The 20212-nt window shown below is 42.6% G+C and overlaps 2 protein-coding genes across 13 annotated transcripts in view; one reads left to right on the plus strand and one right to left on the minus strand.

The window, feature by feature from the left end:
* Positions 1 to 3033, plus strand: part of ABI1 (abl interactor 1) — a 96255-nt gene extending 93222 nt beyond the window's left edge. For all 12 annotated transcript variants that reach the window (XM_083704967.1, XM_083704958.1, XM_083704960.1 and 9 more), the window contains one exon: positions 396 to 3033. In XM_083704967.1, coding sequence (XP_083561093.1) covers positions 396 to 571 — 176 coding nt within the window. In that variant the 3' untranslated portion in view covers positions 572 to 3033. The remainder of the gene's footprint in view (positions 1 to 395) is intronic.
* Positions 2722 to 20160, minus strand: PDSS1 (decaprenyl diphosphate synthase subunit 1; the record flags this gene model as incomplete). Its single annotated transcript, XM_083705100.1, has 11 exons — positions 2722 to 3311; positions 4260 to 4340; positions 4804 to 4917; positions 5330 to 5410; positions 7188 to 7297; positions 7392 to 7503; positions 9579 to 9720; positions 11823 to 11953; positions 12078 to 12198; positions 14613 to 14677; positions 20002 to 20160. The coding sequence occupies 11 exons, from the start codon at positions 20158 to 20160 to the stop codon at positions 3171 to 3173; spliced, it is 1257 nt and encodes a 418-aa protein (XP_083561226.1). The 3' UTR covers positions 2722 to 3170.
* Positions 20161 to 20212: the final 52 nt, after the last annotated feature.

Raw genomic sequence — 20212 nt, forward strand, 5'->3', positions numbered from 1 at the left:
ATGGATTTGAGCCCCATGTTGGGCAAAAGGTTTCTGCATTGCAGGAGGTTGGACTAGATGACCCTTGTGGTCCCTTTCCAATTCTACAATTCTATGTCCTTTGACTTGCCACCACTTCCCAAGGCATCAGACAGGTTTTCAGTACCGGGGATTGAATTTGGGGCTTTGTAGTAGAAAGAGTGATCGCATTATGATTAGAATACAGAAGATTCAATTTAAATGTCAGGTTGGTCCTTTTCATGTTGCCATTATCGTGCACCTGCCCTTTTTGTAATTTTGGTTTGCAAGTTAGATTTGGAAGTGGCTGACATAGCAATATAGCCCCCACCCCAACCTCAAGTGCCTTTGTGACTCACTTACAGGAAAGTAATTTTGTCTCTCTCCCCAATTCCCAGTTGTTGCCATATATGACTACACAAAGGACAAGGATGATGAGCTGTCATTCATGGAGGGTGCAATCATTTATGTTATAAAGAAGAATGATGACGGCTGGTATGAAGGAGTTTGCAACAGAGTGACTGGCCTGTTTCCTGGAAACTATGTTGAGTCAATCATGCACTATGCGGATTAAGTTCTCTCTTCAGGTCAGGTCTTATTCAATCATGCCATAATTATTTACAAAGGGTAACTAAAAGGTTAACAATTGTCTTAATGCTCTTTAAAATGTGCCCATCCTTTCAGGCCATACTGTTTAAATGGTATGATTGAATGTTCATCTGTAAGCATTTGTCTCTGCAGAGTTTGTAAAACGAGCAACTGTTTATTACTGATTATGCTTATTTACTTATGCATTGTTGATTTTTATGACCAGCCTAAATATTCTGGGGAAGTAGGGTATATAATATTTAATGACTCATGATTCAAATTGTGCCATTATTTTCTTTTTTCAGTGCAGCATGGTAAACTAACAACTATGTTAGACTAACATTAAATCTGATTGAAAAGTCTGATAGTGCTGGTCATTTACCTTTGTTTAGACTCTTGCTCATCCTCAAACTATAGTATTTGTTTAAAAGCATGCATACAAACTTATGTATTGAATTATACTTTTTTCTCTCCAAAAAATCCAAGATGCTTCCAATTTGTTGTAATCTTTTGCCTGGAGTACTCTTTCACAAAACCTATTCCAATTAGTCCATTTGAGTCTCTAAGGTGTCCATATGAATCAAAGATGGGTGGTCTTATGATGTATGTGTAATTTGTACCTGAGTTTTTTATGAGTAAATTTGCATTGAATTTTTCCATTCATAAATACATAAGTGAACCAAAGGTCTTGTCCATTAATTTGTTGGCTTGCCTTGCAAAGCAATACTAAAACATTGACTTGGCAAAAATCCCCCCGCCCCTTATAAGCAGGGACAATTTTGATGCAAGTGCAAAACTTAACATCCTCCAAGATAGGAAACCAAGTTTCTGCAAGCTCATGATGCGTAAAATTACACAAAACTATTTGGCTTCATTCATTGCGACAGTGAGTGATAACTGCTAGACACTTGCAACTCATGTCTCTTGTTACTCTTTTAAACAGAGGATCACAGTGCTAAAAGGCTTATAGGGGAGTTTGCAGAGTAAAGGAGTCCTGGGCCTGGGAAATTGCATTAACATCTCTTCCAATAGTTCTTGGATGCTATACTTAGCTGGGGACTGACACGCAACAGAAATCTGTGCCTATTCCCAGCTATCCACATATGACCAGAGCTGTCCAGGCTGATAGTGCTGATTTAGCATTAGATGGGCAACGTCATGCCATCTAATTGCATCTTTGGCACCAAAGCTGCAACACCAGGAATCAACAATGCATTCTTCCCTCCACCCAGTAGTCCTTTACTCTGGCAGTGGAGCTTCCTTAGGGGTGATTGCCTTTACCAGCTTGGGTGACTGTGGTTATTAAATGAAGCCACTTGGCCCTGGTTATGAGGCGACCAAGTTTTGTTCTCCAATCTTAACACATTCCACAACATGCAGAGTTGTGAGGAAACTTGTCACAAGTCACTGTCCTAGCGGCCACCTCACTTAAAATGTGGAAGGTTGCATGTCCTGCTAAGATGATGTTGTAGCACTGAAGGGATTTGCTACTGACTTGTCCACATCACTGTATTTAAAGACGGTTGCTGCCACAGCCATCCACAAAATACAAGAAGCATGTGAGCCCAGGTGGAGGCAGATACTACAGGAGAGATGATGCTGGTCCAGGTGTCCTACTGAAAGGAGCTAATCATATCCGCTCACGTAGGGAAGGACATGAGCAGTCACAGTCTACTTTGCTCTTCTAAGAAAGCAACACATGCACTTTGACACCTCCATTTTGAGCACAACGTCAGGTGACTTTTTTTGGTCTCTTTGTACAAAACTTGTATTACTTAGATAATCTAAGGCAGATTATGATTTAGTAAGGGATTTTTTTTTACTGTATGTAGTAAAGATTTATTTGGACTGAACTGTCTTAATGGGTATTAAAATTAAATGATGAAAGAGCAGGTGTACTGGCTGTTCGAGTGGTTACAGTTGTTTTCTAGTGTGGCATAAAATACTGAAGCATCCCTTGCCGCCTTACCTTAAACAAACCTAACTATATTAAATGCTTTCTTGCCTTTTCCTAATTGTTAATCTGTTATTTCTGAGATCAGTTAGCAATCCGTAAAACCTATCTGTATTCCCTTTATAAATTGGAACATCTTAAAATTGTATATAACCTGTTTATTTACAAAAATATGTGCAGTCTTTTTATAATAAACCATACTCCTTTAATATTCTTGGTACTCTGAAACTAATAGGCAATTAGTTCATTCTTAAGGTATCTTTCTTATACTCCCAGCACACACCAAGGCGTTTTGCAAAAGTGATTTTCAACACATTTATTCATTGTGGCCTTGGGTGTCAATATTGAACGATGTAAACAGTGCCCATGACAAAAACAGGAACCCCCCACCCATTAAAAATACAGGCACAAGGCATTGCTACCAGTTTAACAGACTGATCTTGTTTCATCATTTTTGTATGGCTTCCTTCAATAAAACATTTTTACTTCATAAACCTAGTTATATTTATTTCAGTGAGGATAACTTAAATTTTGGTAACTGCACTGGAAGCAAGCCAAGATGTTTCACCATGTAGATTTAGGCACAGTCTGGTAAATATCTCCTTCATTGCACCTCATTCTGGCAGCTGTGTCATTTGTCTCGGGCGATGACTATTTCTGCTAGTTGAATGAGGGCATCTCTTTCAGGGGATGGTCTGAGCTTGCTGATCTCTGTCATTGCTTTATGGCAGTAGCGCTGGGCGAGGTAGGTTGTTTGCTGCACGCCATGACTCTAAAAAGAAAAAGAAAAACACCCAAAGACTTTTAAGTGGAGAAGTTAGGAGGCCATGGGATCTTTCTTGCTCCCTCTTTTCTGTCAGATTTTGAAATTGATTCTAGAACATAAATTTTAGCAAAGGTGTTTTTAGAAGTGTCCAAAACCACCATTCTGCAGAGCTCAAGGGCTCTGTAGGTTCAATGCTAGGGATTGAATCTGGGACCTTTGGCATCTCCAGAACCAACTGGGATAAACCTGCTGCCAGCAAGCCTGGAGAGCCACTGCCAGAGTAGACAATGTTAAGTTAGATGGACCAATGATCAGATTTGCCATAAGGCAGCTTTTCTATGCTCCAAGCAGTTTAAAAGCTGAGGGTCAAGCAAATACGCTGTCTGAATGTGCTCGACTACCTCTACACTCCTCCAAGGTGGTTATCTGTACTTAACGCTTCAAGTAAATACATCTAGATTACAACAGAGCTGAATGCACCGGAAAGGAGAAGCACAAAAACTAATTTACACCAATGCTTACTGGACAGAACGTATCATGGTCACATTTTCTGCATTAAGTGTTCAGACTTAAGTGAACAGGTCATGTTCTCCATGGGAGGTTAATGGTGAAAATCTGTTCTTGCAGACAGTCACCTTATTGAAATATTTATACCCTGCTCAAGATAGCTCACAACGAATATTAAAACACGGGGCTTACTAAAACTTCTGAAGTTCGTGTTTCAGTTGTTGGAGAAAACCACACATATCATTGATAGGTGATACCCAATATAAATTTCCTTTGTAAAATGAAGTGTTAAGAGTAAAGGCTAGAATCCTACATCAGGGCTTCAAAAATAACCGTAAAACATAATGCCAGATGAATTCCTATTAACTAAATCTATTGTACTGAACGTTATTGTCTAGCAGTATTAGATACATGTATGAGCTAGTGTTTATTTTAGTCTGGTCTTACCTGTAATACATACTCCCGGGCACGTTCAATGTCTCCTGGCAAACTGAATCGCCTCATTATCATGGCATTAATTTCTGGAAACTGAGAAGGAGAAAAACATTAACTCCCCCCAAAATGCAAGAGCTTAGCAACCAATAGGAGAGACGAACTACCTATTATCTTTTCTCACCTATAAACATCTCACAAGCATTTTCATGAAAAGGCAGGCATACAGCTTGAACAAGGTAACATGAAACGCTTCCACCCCTACTCGTCCTTAAATTTCAATATACAGTGGTACCTCGGGTTAAGAACTTAATTCATTCTGGAGGTCCATTCTTAACCTGAGGTACCACTTTAGCTAATGGGGCCTGCCGCTGTGCTGCTGCCACATGATTTCTATTCTCATCCTGAAGCAAAGTTCTTAACCCGAGGTACTATTTTTGGGTTAGCGGAGTCCGTAACCTGAAGCGTCTGTAACCCGAGGTACCACTGTAGATTTTTCTCAAGTAGCCAGCAGTACAAGTTTAACTTGGGGTGAAGACAGTACATTTATTAATCCTACCTGCTGACAAGCAAATAAGACAGGACCAGTGGCTATACCAAGCTTAAGGTCTGCTGACGTTGGCTTTCCCAGCTGATCAGAACAGGATGTAAAATCCAGCACGTCATCTATCAACTACAAACAAACAGACACACGTTGAGACCAGTTAACAAGGATCTTAGAATTAGTTCATAACAATTATAATAATGGTATCCAGCTTTCAATTCTTTTCTGCCTGCTGAACAGGGGACAGTCTAAGCTTGCTGATCTTACTACTTTATGGCACTGGCCCCTGTCATTTGTTGTGTTTGAAATTGGTATTTAGCTGACGAGTTAGAAAATGAAAGTAGTCTTCACCGCTGCGTCGTCGTTCTAGGTGAGTGATGTCTCTCCCCCCCCCAATAAAGCTAAGCTTTCCCCCTCCCTAAAAAAAGCTCAACCGCTTTGGCTCCTCCCCCCCCCCCCCATGGGTAGATCACTTCCAGAATTTTTATACTGGGAGTAGATCGCAGTCTCTTGGGAGTTGGACGTGCCTGCTATATAGTACCTGAAATGCTATCCCGAGGTTTCTTCCATATTGGTATGCAATCTCATGCACCTCTGGATCAGGACAGCCTAGAATGGAAACCTGAAAGGGAAACACAAGAGAATTCTGTCATTAGTATCCATTGTTTGTATATGCAGCACATTAATAGTAAACAACTGAAGAGAGAAGACAGGCTTCGTTAGCTGCACTGTTCACCACCCCCAGTCCCTGTTTATACACCCAGGCACGTACAAACTAGACCTATTTAAAAGAACACAAGGCCCATCTGAACTACAGCATTAAATATATATATATATACGAAAGCATATATATATATATATATATATCTGAATTTAGATTGGATATATCAAATATTCATCATGGCCAAACTTCATTGCATGCACAGGGCTTGGAGTCTCCGAGATACAGAATGATGGGCTGCAAACTGATTGTTTGCCAATTACTAATGCAATGGCAGCCATCTCATTTGAGGCAACTCTGGTCCCAGCAATTGCCAGCAACTTGAGAGCAATTTCTTCTCCACAAAAAGGGCAGAGCTAAATTCACAAAACACAATGTAAAAAGTGGACACGACGGTCAAATAGGTGATTGTTTCATGCGAAGTCTGCCTGAGGCAGCCATTTTCTGCACTGAAGTTGCTACAAGCTGGTCTTCACACGTGTGTGTGTGTGTGTGTGTGTGTGTGTGTGTGAGAGAGAGAGAGAGAGAGAGAGAGAGAGAGAGAGAGAGAGAGAGATGCTATAGTGATCATGTCTGATGTTTCTTGGGAAGCAACATATTCAGAAGACAGGTACACCATGTTAAATCCCACCCCAATGCAAACAGTTGCATTAATTAACACATCTAGGACATAGAACTAGACTAGGGTTGCACTATACATTTAAAGCAATATTGGACCACTTTGAACAGTCATGGCTTCCCCCAAAGAATCCTGGGAACAAGGATTACATCATTGGGAACTGCAGCTCTTGTGATGGGGACAGAGTATAGGGGCACTGTGACACTTGGCAGCATCATTTTCAATCAATCCCTTTCTTAATAGTTCCCAATACTTGACCTTTTTCACAGCTGCTGCACAAGAGCTGATGTTTTCAACATCACTATCATGGTTAGTCACTCCTTTGTGTACAGACCTCATCAATGCAAATAGGTGAAGTCAGGAATTTGTTGTGCATCACTCTATACACTTAAACAACCCTAGAGGTCTGCTAATAGCAGCAAGAACGAACAATACTAGGGAACTCTGCATCCTAGCTCAAGTGTCTCTAGTACAATTTAAGCAACAGCACAAATGAGTATCTGAAAGCAATATGGAAATCAGCCATTGTGACAAAGGAAGAGCCAAACCAGGATTAAAAATGCAGCTTTATACCCATTGAAATTTTGGCAATATATTATTTGGACGTTTTAGGCTGCAGTCCTAACTCCACCCACTTGGGAATAAGCCCCACTGAATTCAATAGGACTCATGTCTGCTCAGAACTGCACTTTAAGTTAGGAAGTCTTCCAAAATAGATGCATAGAAAGAGAGAGAGATGACATTACAACAAGGAATGGCAAAGTACAGCAGCCACCAATGACCAATGGCACTAGCCATCAAGACATCGGTTTTTTTAGTATCCTCCTTTGACACATTTCCTAACATTGTGAGACTGAGATAAGCGAAGAGTGCTAAGTTACTGATGTGCTTCACTCCTTTCAGCATGAGACACACTGGAGAGGCTTCCAGGACTTTGGGCCCCTTAAGCCTGAAGAGCTAGTAAGAGAAAGCTGTGAAAAGGCTGCAACCCCCCCCCCCCCAAGTTTCCCACTGATGCATCATGGTATATGAACAACAAGAAAGACGGAACGTACATACTGCTTTACAGCTGTTTGCTATAAGACTCGCAGTCTTCTTAAAGGTCTTTTCGAGGTAGTGAGCAAATCTCTCGTTTTCGTTTTCTTTGGAACCCATCTGAAGAAATTCGCCTAAAAAAAGATGAAGAGCCCAACATTGTCATTCAACTGCTGCCTAGACAAAAACGTCTCAGTTGCTTCTAGAGATTTTGTTAAAATGCCTTACCGTGCACCAGATCCTCAATCACACATGTTATCACAGAAACAATGGTTGCGCTTCCAATACGTGCTAATGCTAAAGAGGCTGCAGAAAGGATGAAATCCCCAGCTAGGACTGCCTGGAAAGGAAGAATTTGCTTTTAAGAGAGAAGCAGCATACATACAATACTGAAACTGTTTTCTCTTTAATGCAGCGGGGGAGAGGTGTTTTCAATTTACAGTCATTTTTGTGTGATTTATTTTTTTCTCCAGATTTATTCAAAGGTATTCCCTTTACAGATACCTGAAGGAGAGTGAAGTCTTACCCTGGCACCAAAAAGATGTCGGTGTCAGTGCCAAGCAGGCCTCAATAGCGAGAACATTTCACAGGTGTGGGGGCCACCACTGAAAAGCCTCTCCATGTTGCTGCGCCTCTGAGCCTCTCTTGGCACTAGACAACTCTTGTAATATCCAGCTATATTCTTGAGGGGTACCTTTTCTGTTATCTCTGGCAGGGCTGCCCCTGTCAATCACTACGATGGCAAGTGATGTGCTTTGAAGTCCCAATTGTTGGGACCTTCAATGCTGTTTGAAAGACTTTTGCTATTGGAAAGAGCTTTCAGACTGCACTCCTGTTTGATCCTCTGGAAGCTCAAATGGGAGCGGGTACGGGGAGGGGAACTTTCTTGACAATCCTTTGAAAAGGCAGCTTGCAGAAGTTGAAGGACAGGGCTAAGTCCACGTCATTCTCATGCCTCCAAACCAGCTGTGAGTTGCGTGCAGATGAGGAGGCCCAGCCCAGCCAGATCAACAGGTGTGCTTACCAAGTCAATGGGCTCTGAAAGAGCATCGGTGTCAGTTACGCACATGAAGCACCATTGCTGGATTAGATTAAATTGGAACCAGCAGGTGCACCATTAAGATGTGCGCCTTTCTTTCCCGCTGGATATCAGGGAAGATTGTGACACAAACACAGCAAGATCTCGGCTCAAAGAACCCCTTTTATTAACCTAAACTCTGCCCCAGCTGACACATACATATCTGAACTGCCCTTCCTGCTCTGTTATCTTGTCTCATCTCCCCACTACTACTGCAATTCCCACCCATAATTCTAGCTCACGTGTTTCAAGAATTCAAGGAAAGTGGAAGAGATGAGTGGGCAGCAAGGCTGTAACAAACTGGGGCCAAAAGACAAAGGGTGGGAAGGACATTCTGCAAAAGAAGTGCTGGATTGGGCATGGTCAATGTGGTGCCCTCCAGATGTTGGTGGACCATAGTTTCCATCACCCTTGATCACTGGCCATATTTTCTGGCCACTGGGAGTTGCAGTCCAACAACATCTGGAGGGCACTGTGTTGGCAACCCCTGGATAAATTGTTTTTTTTCCTCATCACTCCACCCACAAGATAAGGAAAGGGGAAGCAATACTCCAAGAATTCAAGGTATTTCCCCAGACGGGTTATTTTATCAGCTTCTCTTCAGATAATTTCCTGTTTTTCCAGCCTTCTGCTAAACCTGCTTCTCAGGACTAATTCAAAGATTCCATTTTTAGGAAAGTATGATGGGGCACCTCTTACACACACACCCAACTAAGTGTCAAAAGGTCCTGGGAGAATATCTCAAACTATGCTGCAAAATATTTAAGCTTGGTTAGAACTACTGCTGTGTTTGTCCCAGAGAATGATCATATCCGCATTATTGCTTGGGCTCTGCCCAGTAAAAGTTAAGAATTTTGACGTCCCATTGATCTCAATGGGGTAGTGAGAGGCATGTGCTTAAATATCTCCTATTGGAATGAAAGGGAGCTTAAAGTGCTTAACTCTGTGTGGAAAGTTAAAAGCTCTGAATGTGACCTTTTATATGATCAACTTTTTTTGTCAAATCAGGAGGCAAACCTTTGGGTGCAAGGAACACTTCTGCCACTTCGCTTCAGGAAGTGCTCAACTTTGGCTAGACTATGCCGTATGCAGAACAAACATATTTCATTTTGCATGCCAAGTGTTCTGTGCAATTCAAAAGCATGCAAGCAATTAACATAAACGGTTGCAAATAAAAAACACCCGTAATTATTTAATCTTAAAAGCAATAGATAAAACCTGCCTTGTTTGCTTTAGTCATCCTTATAGCCTGTACACTTTCCCTACAACTTCCCATGTAAACATCCCTCCAAATACAAAAAATAAATAAATCACTGCATCACTACAAACACACTCACCTTCCTTTCCCCCCAAATATGATTGACTGTTTGTTTTCCTCTCCGTGAATTTGCATCATCAATAACATCATCGTGAAGGAGAGTAGCTGTATGGATCATTTCTGTAATTACTGCTATAGAACGCTGGCTTGCCTGTACTTCCCTAAAATCGGAGTGAAAGAGACAGCGGAAGCTGAGCAAACCAAGCACGCTAGGACACGTTTACCAGCTCAGGAAAATGCAGTTTTGGATAGCAATGACTTGTTCTGCATTTGTGACAAATAGTTTGGAATCCAGTGTCTCTGTAGTTCACTTCCTCATCCAAACTTAATCCAATTCTTCTCCAGCGGCATCAGGCAGTTGGTTTTTATGAGCAGATATGGGGAAGTCAGAAGTTATTACGATCATAATCATAATCATCATCAGACCACCTTCCTTACAGACTGTCTTGGGTGTTAAGATCAGCAGAGGGGCCCCTGCCCTAAGAATTCTTTTTTGGGGGGGTGGCCCAAGAGAGCATTCCTTCCCTATAGAAGGGCACCTGGGTAATAAATTTAATAAAAATTTACAGACATACACAGCGGTGCAGGAAAAATGCAAGAGAAATTATTCCCTCTTATATGGAACATAATAACTTGGTTAGCTAAGGAAGCAAACTTGAAATTATTTATTCATAAAACACAGGAAATCAGTTTTTTACAGAAGGTTGGGCTGGCAACTAAACTAGCTTTTAAAAGGGATTATATATACCAGCTTTCCTCAACCTGGTGCCCTCCAGATGTTTTTTATGACCACTTCCATTAGCCCCAGCTACCATGGCCATTTGGGCAGGGGCTGATGGGAGTTGCAGTCCAAAACTTTGGGGAGCACCAGGCTGGGGAAGAGTGAGACAGCATATATTATTGAATATTAGTGATGGAAGCAAAAAATGGAGCTCTCATGTTCCATGGCAATATGCCTCCAGGTGACAGGAGCAAAGAGACAGCTATCTCCACCAACCTCTGCTAAAAGTTTCCCTGCTGAATCCAGCTGACCACAAGAGAAACAGAACCCAGTGCTAGATTATCTAAAGACCCACTTCGAACATTTTGTCAGTGAAATTTAAAACTCTTGGCCAGTGAATTTCCCAGAGCACCAACGGCAGCACTAAGGGGACAAGATATTAACTTGTCCTACTGAAACCCACGCAAAAACAAACAAACAAACAAAAAAACAAAAACAAAGCAAAAACCTTTCTATAGCCAAAAGCTATAAAGTGGGCATCAAGTCAGCCTGTGGCTGTGATCCTTACCCCACTTACTTGGGCGTAAGCCCTGCTGAATTCTATGGGACTTACTCCCAAATTGACATGGTTAGGACAGCACTGTAAGGGCCAAGTTTTATTCAGAGAAGACCCATTGAAATTAATGAACATGATTAAAGGTAAAGGGACCCCTGACCATTAGGTCCAGCCACGGATGACTCTGGGGTTGCGCGCTCATCTTGTTCTATAGGTCGAGGGAGCAGACGTTTGTCCGCAGACAGTTTTTCTGGGTCATGTGGCCAGCAGTGCATGGAAACATCGTTTACATTCCCACCGGAGCCTATTTATCTACTTGCACTTGATGTGCTTTCGAACTGCTAGGTTGGCAGGAGCAGGGACCGAGCAACGGGAGCTCATCCCATTGTGGGGATTCGAACTGCCGACCTTCTGATCAGCAAGCCCTAGGCTCTGTGGTTTAGAACACAGCGCCTAAGTTGGGTCTATTACTTACAGTAGGTCCACTCCGAGCAATACCACTGTAAATCCCACACTTCCTTTCCTTGCCATACGGCCACTTTAGACTCACCTGGAGCTGTGCCTGCTGCTCCTTCCCTCGCTTTTTATACCAGTTTCCTAATGTATCACATATGAGTGTGCCAAAAAACAATGGGAGCAACTCCTCTGCCACACTACAATTTGGGGCAAAGGTTTGCCCATACTATGCTCAATGCTGCGGACACTTTGTGCCAACAACTCTAGATATTTATATATTGGGCTAATGGAATTCTGGCCTTTTCCTTTCTTGTTTTTAGAATGAAATTGAGGGGAAGAAGGGGGGCAATGGCACCCTTTGCAATGCTGTGTACAGTTTGGGAAAGACATTGAAAAATGCATAAATTGTGCAGTTGCAAACATGCTGCTTAACTCCTGCTGTTATTGCTAGCGAGTGACTCTTTTTTTTTGAGCCAAGGAAAGTGGATTTGAAATTGTAAGAACTCGAAAAATAAAGGTCAGGTATTTACCCGGAGTTATTATGATGAAAATTGCACGCTCTAGCCATTAGCACCACAATCATTGGTCGAAAAGCCTTCCCTTTGCCATCAAAGTAATATTCACACATTTCCTTCAGTTCTGTAGTAGATACCCATAATTCCTGTAAACAAACAAAAATGCAGTTTTAAAGCGGAGCAGTACGTCTGGAAATAGGTTGATGCAATGTTATGCCTCTTTGGAAGAGAGATTACAGCCCTTCACACCAAACACCAAAGAGCCCTTACCTTTTTAATATCTTCATAGAGATTATTCAAGTCTTTGCTTCCCAGTTTAAAAGGATCCTTATATTTTTCATCACTAACCGCTGTACCACAGCTGTACAATTGCAGCGTTGTGTGGTGAAACCTGGGGATAGTATTATTTGAAAGAATTTCGAGAGGTAAAATACAGGTTGGATTTGTGTTTCATTTTACAGAGCATACAAAATACTGGCCTGATTTGTATGTCATGCTAAGCCAAAGCGAAAGCATAGTTTATTAAACAAACCATGCTTAAAATCACAAGTTGCCCCAGATGATTTGTTTTCTAAAAGTCTGGTGTCTTTCTCTCCCCCCCCCCCGCCCACTTCTTACCTACTTTGTGCTTGCCACCCTATATCCCAAAAGCCTTTGCAGCACCTTGTACCCGTGTTCATGTCTCTATGCCCATTCCTATTGGGCAGCTGCAAGAGCAGAGGTAGGGATATTGTCCCCGAGTTCTGTGCCTGCTCTCATCCATAACAGAGTCCCACCCAAATTTCACAGTGGTTTCTTAAACCTTTCCTTTCTTAAACTATTATCCCTGCACCTGCCACCTCAACATCACTCTGTTACATTACCCCATCACTCCTCTCCTTAGATGGTACTCAAATTAGCCACCGAACTTAATGGGTTTCACTTCTGAGTAGACAAATGCTGTAATGTGGATATAGGAGAGGGCAGGAAAGAAAATAGTGTTTTAAAAGGGGTGGGGGATAATCCCCTAATTGGCTGCTGGTGGGGTGAGAGCGTAAGATAAATTTGTTGAGGGCAGATTGTAGTTTAACAAGCTGAGGTTTTGGCTGAAATGTTTTTTCTTACTTTCAGAACATTTCTACAAGCTCCTTTAGACAGCTGTAACCTGTAAAATGCTATCAATAGGCTTTCAAACAGTAAAAATTTGAGCTTTGCAGCAAAGGTGGGGCAGGACAAAACAGAGGTCTCATTTAAGATTTCATCTGCACTGAATGTTAGAATGATGTTGGATAGAAATTAAGTGGTTTCCAGCTGTAATGCTTTAAGAGAATATGGAAAAAAAGGTTTAGAAATAGGTTAAAATTTATTGATAAGGATTTGCTGAACTAACAATTTGAACTGGAATACAAAAAAGGGAGGTATAAGGAGGTCTGGGAAATAAGTTAATGAAAATAAGCATTGTAAACCTTGTGTGTTTTTTAAATATTTTCATTTTTGTATTTCTGTTATTTTTTACTTTTTCTTTTCTCTTTTTATTGTATTATTATTGTAAACCTTAATAAATATTCTTTAAAAAAATAAGATTACATCTGCACTATGTGCTACAGCTATGGCGTGATAGTTTTTTTTTTCTTTTTTGGTGTGTACACATAAATAATTACAATAAAAATAAAACAGCACCATTTCATTAAAAGCAGTCAGTTTCCAAACATCTAGTTTGGTGGTCAAAAGATATGGATTTATTGTCTTGCTTTATTACACCCTACGCCATAAATGGTAATTATAGACTAATGAATATTTGCTGCAATCAAGGCACTCAATATGTAATTGAGTATCTGGTACCACTCTAGTTCATTTTGTTTACGAGGAACTTGTGCATGCAAGCAAGCAAGCCTATTTAAGCTTATAGTACAGGAGCAGTGGACCCATATTGTACCCACACTAATCTTGTGGCAAATGTAGAAGAATTCTTGCAGCAGCTTGTTCCCAATAACTCAAACAGTATTTGGAAGAGGACAGCTGGGCAAGAAATCTCAGGAACATGGATACAGCTTGTACTCTGTCACCCAGAAGCGAAGCCATGTTTGGAACATGCAACTAGGTATGCAGAAAGACTTGCTGTGCACTTAGGAAATGGGGACTCTTCGGCAAGATGTGAATGAGGTGAATACTGCAAGTGGTGCACTTGGTTGGGGGCCTTCCCTTCAATATGTAACACTGGGATAAGAATCCCTACCAATCAGTAGCTGAGCCAGGGAAACTTCCTTCTCTTCATTCTTAAGTGACACATTTTACCTCAATCTGAGTATTGTTTCAACTTAAGGAGCATGTTATTGGCCTGACATTCCTACTGCACTTATTTACTATACCTTGCCACTGGTTCTTCAGCTTCCACTTAAAAACAGAAGTAAAGTTGCTTGGTGAAGCTTTTACATGTTCAAAGGCAAGGCGGGTTGCTGTCCTAGCAGGCTTGAGCAGGAGGACCTTTTAATAGGATATGCTCCAAATATGGTAGCTATCCAGCCCAAAGACGTTACAATAGGCAAGGAGGAACTCGAAATCAAATCAGTGTTATGAAACAGAAGATGAACACTTATGTCGTATAAAACAAAGGGGAAGAGAGAAATAGCTTGATCCCATACCAGTTAGTTTATTGAATGTATAAATTGCTTCCCTGAACCTGCTTTGGTTATATTGTATCAACTTACAGCATTATATAGATCATGATAGCACCCATAACTGCAGGACTTCTAAAAATATTCACCCAGGTTACCTAAAACCCACTCCTATATATGGTGCAATACAACGGCAAGGTCTTCAACTTACCGCCAAAATATACTACGAATTTTTAAAATGGATAGAGCCGAACTTCTCCCAAGAAAATCAGGTTTCTGCCCAGAGGAAAAAAGAAATGAAACATTAGTGAGCATACATTTACAAACTACATTTCACCTAACTTTTATTTTATTTTAGTGGAGTATTTATATTCTGCCTTCTACACTACTTAGGACATCTTAAAGGTAAAGGTAAAGGTACCCCTGCCCGTACGGGCCAGTCTTGACAGACTCTGGGGTTGTGCGCCCATCTCACTCAAGAGGCCAGGGGCCAGCGCTGTCCGGAGACACTTCCGGGTCACGTGGCCAGCGTGACATCGCTGCTCTGGCGAGCCAGAGCCGCACACGGAAACGCCGTTTACCTTCCCGCTGGTAAGCGGTCCCTATTTATCTACTTGCACCCGGAGGTGCTTTCGAACTGCTAGGTTGGCAGGCGCTGGGACCGAGCAGCGGGAGCGCACCCCGCCGCAGGGATTCGAACCGCCGACCTTTCGATCGACAAGTCCTAGGCGCTGAGGCTTTAACCCACAGCGCCACCTGCGTCCCCTTAGGACATCTTACAGCATTCTAAATTATAATTTCATTATAGCAATGCAGAACGATTGCAAAAAGACAGTGCCAACAGTTAAAAGAATTGTAAGAATATTGTCTAACTTGCAAGATCCTCTTGGAAGAAAATGGTTTTCAATAACTACAGGGGTGGAGGAGTGTGAGAGGGGACGAACCACACTTCATAGGGCAAGGTGTTCTATAGTCTGGGTGCAACCACTGAGAAGGTCCTTTCTCTTGTCCCACTTAGCTGTGCTTCCACCCTTGTGGTTGCAGACCCAGAAAAGATCCCCTACTTCTGATTTTAGGATTGAGATTGTTTCAACCCCAAGACCTCAAATCATTTGTTTTACCAGATAAAATTGTGTGCCTGGCTCCACACCAGTGAGCTTCTTACCCATTTAAAGTCTGAGAAAATGTTGAGACAATATTGGGGAGAATCCAGGACAGTATGGGAGGAAACAATCCCCAATCTATATAGGACTTAAGTCGTTTAGGGTTTTAAAGATAATGACCAAACACTTTGAATTATGCCTAAAAGCAAGCAGGTAACCACTGCAACAGTCTCAGGATAGGTGGAATGTGATCCTGTGGGTGAGAACCCGCCAACATGTTTGTAGCTGCATTCTGGGTGAACAGAAGCTTCTGAAGCAAGGATTGTTGAAAGTTAGCACCATGTAGAGTGAGTTGCATTCATTCAACCTACATGCAACCAAGGCAAGTGATAATGTTGTCTTGTTTCCAAGGCTGCATTAATATGTGCCTTGCAAACAAGACAGCAATAGTTACTAGCCTGTCTGCCCATACATCTGTGAGACCTCAAAACCTAAAACAAAAAAGCACACACAAACTAACCTTATCGAACTCTATTACACATGAATTCTTGCAGCATTTCCTTCTATAAGGAAAGTGCTATAAAAACAAAACCATAAAGTTTTGCAATTCCTTCCCTAGTTTACTACCTTAAACTAGTTTAAGTCCACACCTCATTTTTCTGATGCAAAGTGGTTTCTATTATGAGACTAATCCAAAAGCTGTTACTCAAGCTCTGAGGTGGCCCAAGCCTTCTCCAGACAAGTATTCAATAGCACAAAAGGCTCACAGCACAGAACTCTACTATGGGTCCCTCATCATATGAGGTGCATGGGATCATCCAGAGCAGGGTGGTTCAATGTGTGGCCCTCGTGGCCTTTTTTGGCGGCCCTCAGCAACATTTGATGCCCACCCCAGCTCTCATGCTGCCTTCCTAAAGCCAGATAAGTGAGGCCCAAGGCTTTGGGAAGGAGGTGTGAGGGCTCTGATAGGGTCCTAGAGTCCTTCTTCCACCTTCCCAAAGCCTAGTTAGTACTTTCCCATCTTTGGGAAGCAGGTAGGAAGGCTATAGGACCCTGACTGAGCCTCACAACTGCTTCCCAAAGCCTGGTGCCTTGCTTAGCTGGCTTTGGGAAGGCAGTGAAAAGGCTAGGGGGGGATGTGTGTCAAACTGCAGCCTCGCTCCCCACCCTACCAAGGCAGCATGCAGGTTCTGTGTCAAAGGGCCCACTTGGTATCAACAGTTGGGCCGCCCTGATCTAGAGCAGGCCTTTTTCCACACGGAGGTGCCAGAACATCCTTCCAGCTTTGCTGTTAGCCTTTGGTAGCAAGTAGCTTCATTTCAGAGGGCACTTGGGATTCTGAGCTGCTGTATTGGGGGTGGCTTTTTCTTCTGTATTATTATTTGTTAATTCGCTGTTTGTGGCTTGTTTAGATTTATACCTTTAATTATTATATTTAGCTCTTTTATGTTACTAGCTGCTGCCAAGTGCCTTTGCAGAATATTCATATTTTATTTTTTTAAGTAGAGGCATGTTCTTGTGTACTCAAGGTTAAGTTAAATAAATTATCTAAAGCAGCCCTTACAGCTGGCATTGGGAACCTCATGGCCTCCAAATATTGAAGACTACAACCCCATCATTCCTGACATGTTGTCTAGGGGCTGAAGATAGTTGGAGGCCAAACACATCTGGAGGGCCACAGGTTCCCCATACCTGCTTTAGAACCATGGGCTCCCCAAATATTCTTTTAAGATAGATGTTTGGAGATCTTGGGAACAATCACTTAGAACCATTCTGCACAATCCTAAAAGCCTAAAAGCCTATTCATAACATCAGCAACATAACTGACATTCAACAAGGGTTCATCAGTTTGAATCAAACAGGAAACTATGACTGAATGCAAATGAAGTGCCAAAGTGGTGTAAGGTAAAGGTAAAGGACCCCTGGATGGTTAAGTCCAGTCAAAGGCGATTATGAGGTGCAGCGCTCATCTCACTTTTCAAGCCGTGGGAGCCAGCGTTTGTCCTCAGACAGCTTTTCAGGCCATGTGGGGAGCATGACTAAACGCTTCTGGCGCAAAGTGGTATATAAGGATAGGAGAAGAAATGCTTGGCCCGAACATTCATTTCCATGTTTATGAAGATACAATCATCTGAACAGAGCCAATGAATTGTACTTTCCCCCAAGCTCCAAGCCCATTCAATGGATGAGTATTGACTTGTTCACTGTTGTTCCTTCTCACAACTCAAAATCTATCACTCACACACTGCTACCAATATTCTGAAGGGCTTTATAATGCATCTTGCATAAAAGCACAGCAAATTGTGGGGCAATAATTTCACTCCCTGTCCCCACTGAACAACTTCTTGAATATTGCACAGGCAGCCAAATATTACACAGATAAAAGGATTCTATTCCAAGACCGCCATCTGAAGGGACTTTACATTGGTGATGAATGGCCCAGCTGTTCTATGTATCCATGTTCTCTGCACTGAGCATAGCCAACTGGGTCTTATTCATCCCACTGCTGGATCAGACACCCCACTGAAACACTGGTATTTGGGGAAACAGATTACCTGCGTGCCATTAACTTACTGATGACACCAAGCTCTAAATCCTCATAGATTCCTACCTAGAAATTTCACACGGACAATTATCAAGAGCTTTGAGCTTTGAGCTCACACACTCTTCCTTCCCTCTCCCATGTGACCAAGAACAGTTTAGAAGCTTTAATCACTACTTTTGATTAACTTCTGTTTGTAGCTTTAATCACTACTTTTGATTAACTTCTGGAATTGGTTACGTTATGTTATGGTTAACATAACTATGGTTTAACTATGGTTGGTTTCGAAAAGCCTACTTCAATCCATAGTTACTGAAGCTAGCTTGTTTACAGTTAAGATTAGCCACAGTTCTGGATCAAAATGACAAGTCACCCTGGGAAACTGTTGAAGATCGTGGTAAAATCAGTATTTTTTTTTTTTTTTTAAATCAACAAGGTTACTAATTTTGCTATCATGTCTTTGAAGTCTCACCTGAAAGAGTGGAACCTCATGCTCGCAAGGAAGGCTAATTACAGCCTTACAAAGAAAACCAAGAGTTGCCTTCCCAAATCTGGTGCCTGGCAAATATCATGAACATCCCAGTCAGCTATGCTGCTTCTCTCTAAACAAAATTAAGAACAAAAGAAGAGCTTGCTGGATCAGGCCAAAGGCCAATCTAGTCCTGCATCCTGTTCTGACAGTGGCCAAGCAGACACCTATGGGAAGCTAGCAAGAAGGACCCAAGGACAACACTCTCCCCGCTTGTGTTTCTCAACAAGTGTCGTTCAGAGGCATACTGCTTTCAACAGCGAAGGAAATAGTAACCAAGCTGGTAGTCAGTGATAGCCTTAGCCTCTGTTATTTTGTCTAATCACTGAATTGTAGAGTTGGAAGGGACCCTGAGAGTTATCTAGTTCAACCCTCTGCAATGCAGAAATCTCAATTAAAACATCCATGGCAGATGGCCTCTTTTAAATCTTTTAAAGCCATCCAAGCTGGTGGCTATCTCAACAGCACAAATGAATGAAATAAAAACATTCCTCAGAATTGCAGAACCATAGACTTGGAAAGGGCCACGAGGATCATCGTGGTATAGATTCATCTCTAGACCAACCCCTTGCAATCCAGGAGATTAAGAGTCTCACATTCTGCAAAATGAGCTATCCCCTCAGGTTTCTGCTCGTTTTTTAAACTCCCTACCCCTACCTTTTCTTTTAAAAAAACAGCCCCTTATCTTTCCCAAGGTTTTGTGTACATGAAAAACCCATGCTGCCTCAACCCAAAATGTCAATCTGGTCAAGCATGAGTGACCAAAGCAGCCCAGAGCATGGAGGGCAAGAGAGCTACCCCATTGCCTAAAATGTCTAGAGCCGTGGTTAGGGGCAATTTGATTTTTAAGGGGGGCAATTCGAGAATGAGTTATTTACAGTGAATAGCCTTTTAGGCTTCCTCCATGTGAATAGGAGTTCACTTTTTGAATAAGAAGAATTATATGTCGGGGTGGGGTGGAATCAGGATTTTAGAGATGCTTAGGTGGGGCATGGACAAAAAAAGGTTTGTAACCACTGCTCTGGAGAGAGGGCGATACCCCTGAAGATGCAAATGCAGTTTAACTCGCGTGGACAGTAGCCACGGACAGATGCATCCTCCGCGGATTTGCCAAATCCCCTTGCAAAGCCCTCCAAGCCGGTGGTCATCATCCCTGCACCTCCTCGCAGCAAACGCAGCAGGAAGTCCTTTTCCTCAGTCCTGAATTTACTGCCCAACATTTTATGGAGTGTGAGGAGGGGTAGAAACACCACCCCCACCCCACCCCCAAATGTTCTCCCTTTATTCCCTCGTCATTTGATGGACCCTTAAGCATCTTCTCTCCCCTCCCTGAACCTGAAAACGAAATAGCGCGGAGATCCCGCTAGCGTTTCCTCGCATTCATTCCGACGTGACCTCCATTCGCCCCGGCGCGCCGCCGACTTACCTCCGCCTTCCACGCGGGCGCCGCCGGCCCCACAGCCCGCCGCTGCCTTCCGGCGCCGTTAGCGGAGGAGCCCAAGGCCCGCCCGGAACCGGCGAGCCACGCCGCCCGGGAAGAGCCGGCGCAGCGACAGCAGCAGCGGTGCCACCAGCCCAAGGCCATGGCCGCGTCGTCCTCGGCGCCAGGCCTGCTTCTCCCGCCGCTGCTCAAGGGC

This window comes from Podarcis gaigeae (assembly GCF_964106915.1).
Source record: "Podarcis gaigeae genome assembly, chromosome: 12".
NCBI lineage: Eukaryota > Metazoa > Chordata > Lepidosauria > Squamata > Lacertidae > Podarcis > Podarcis gaigeae.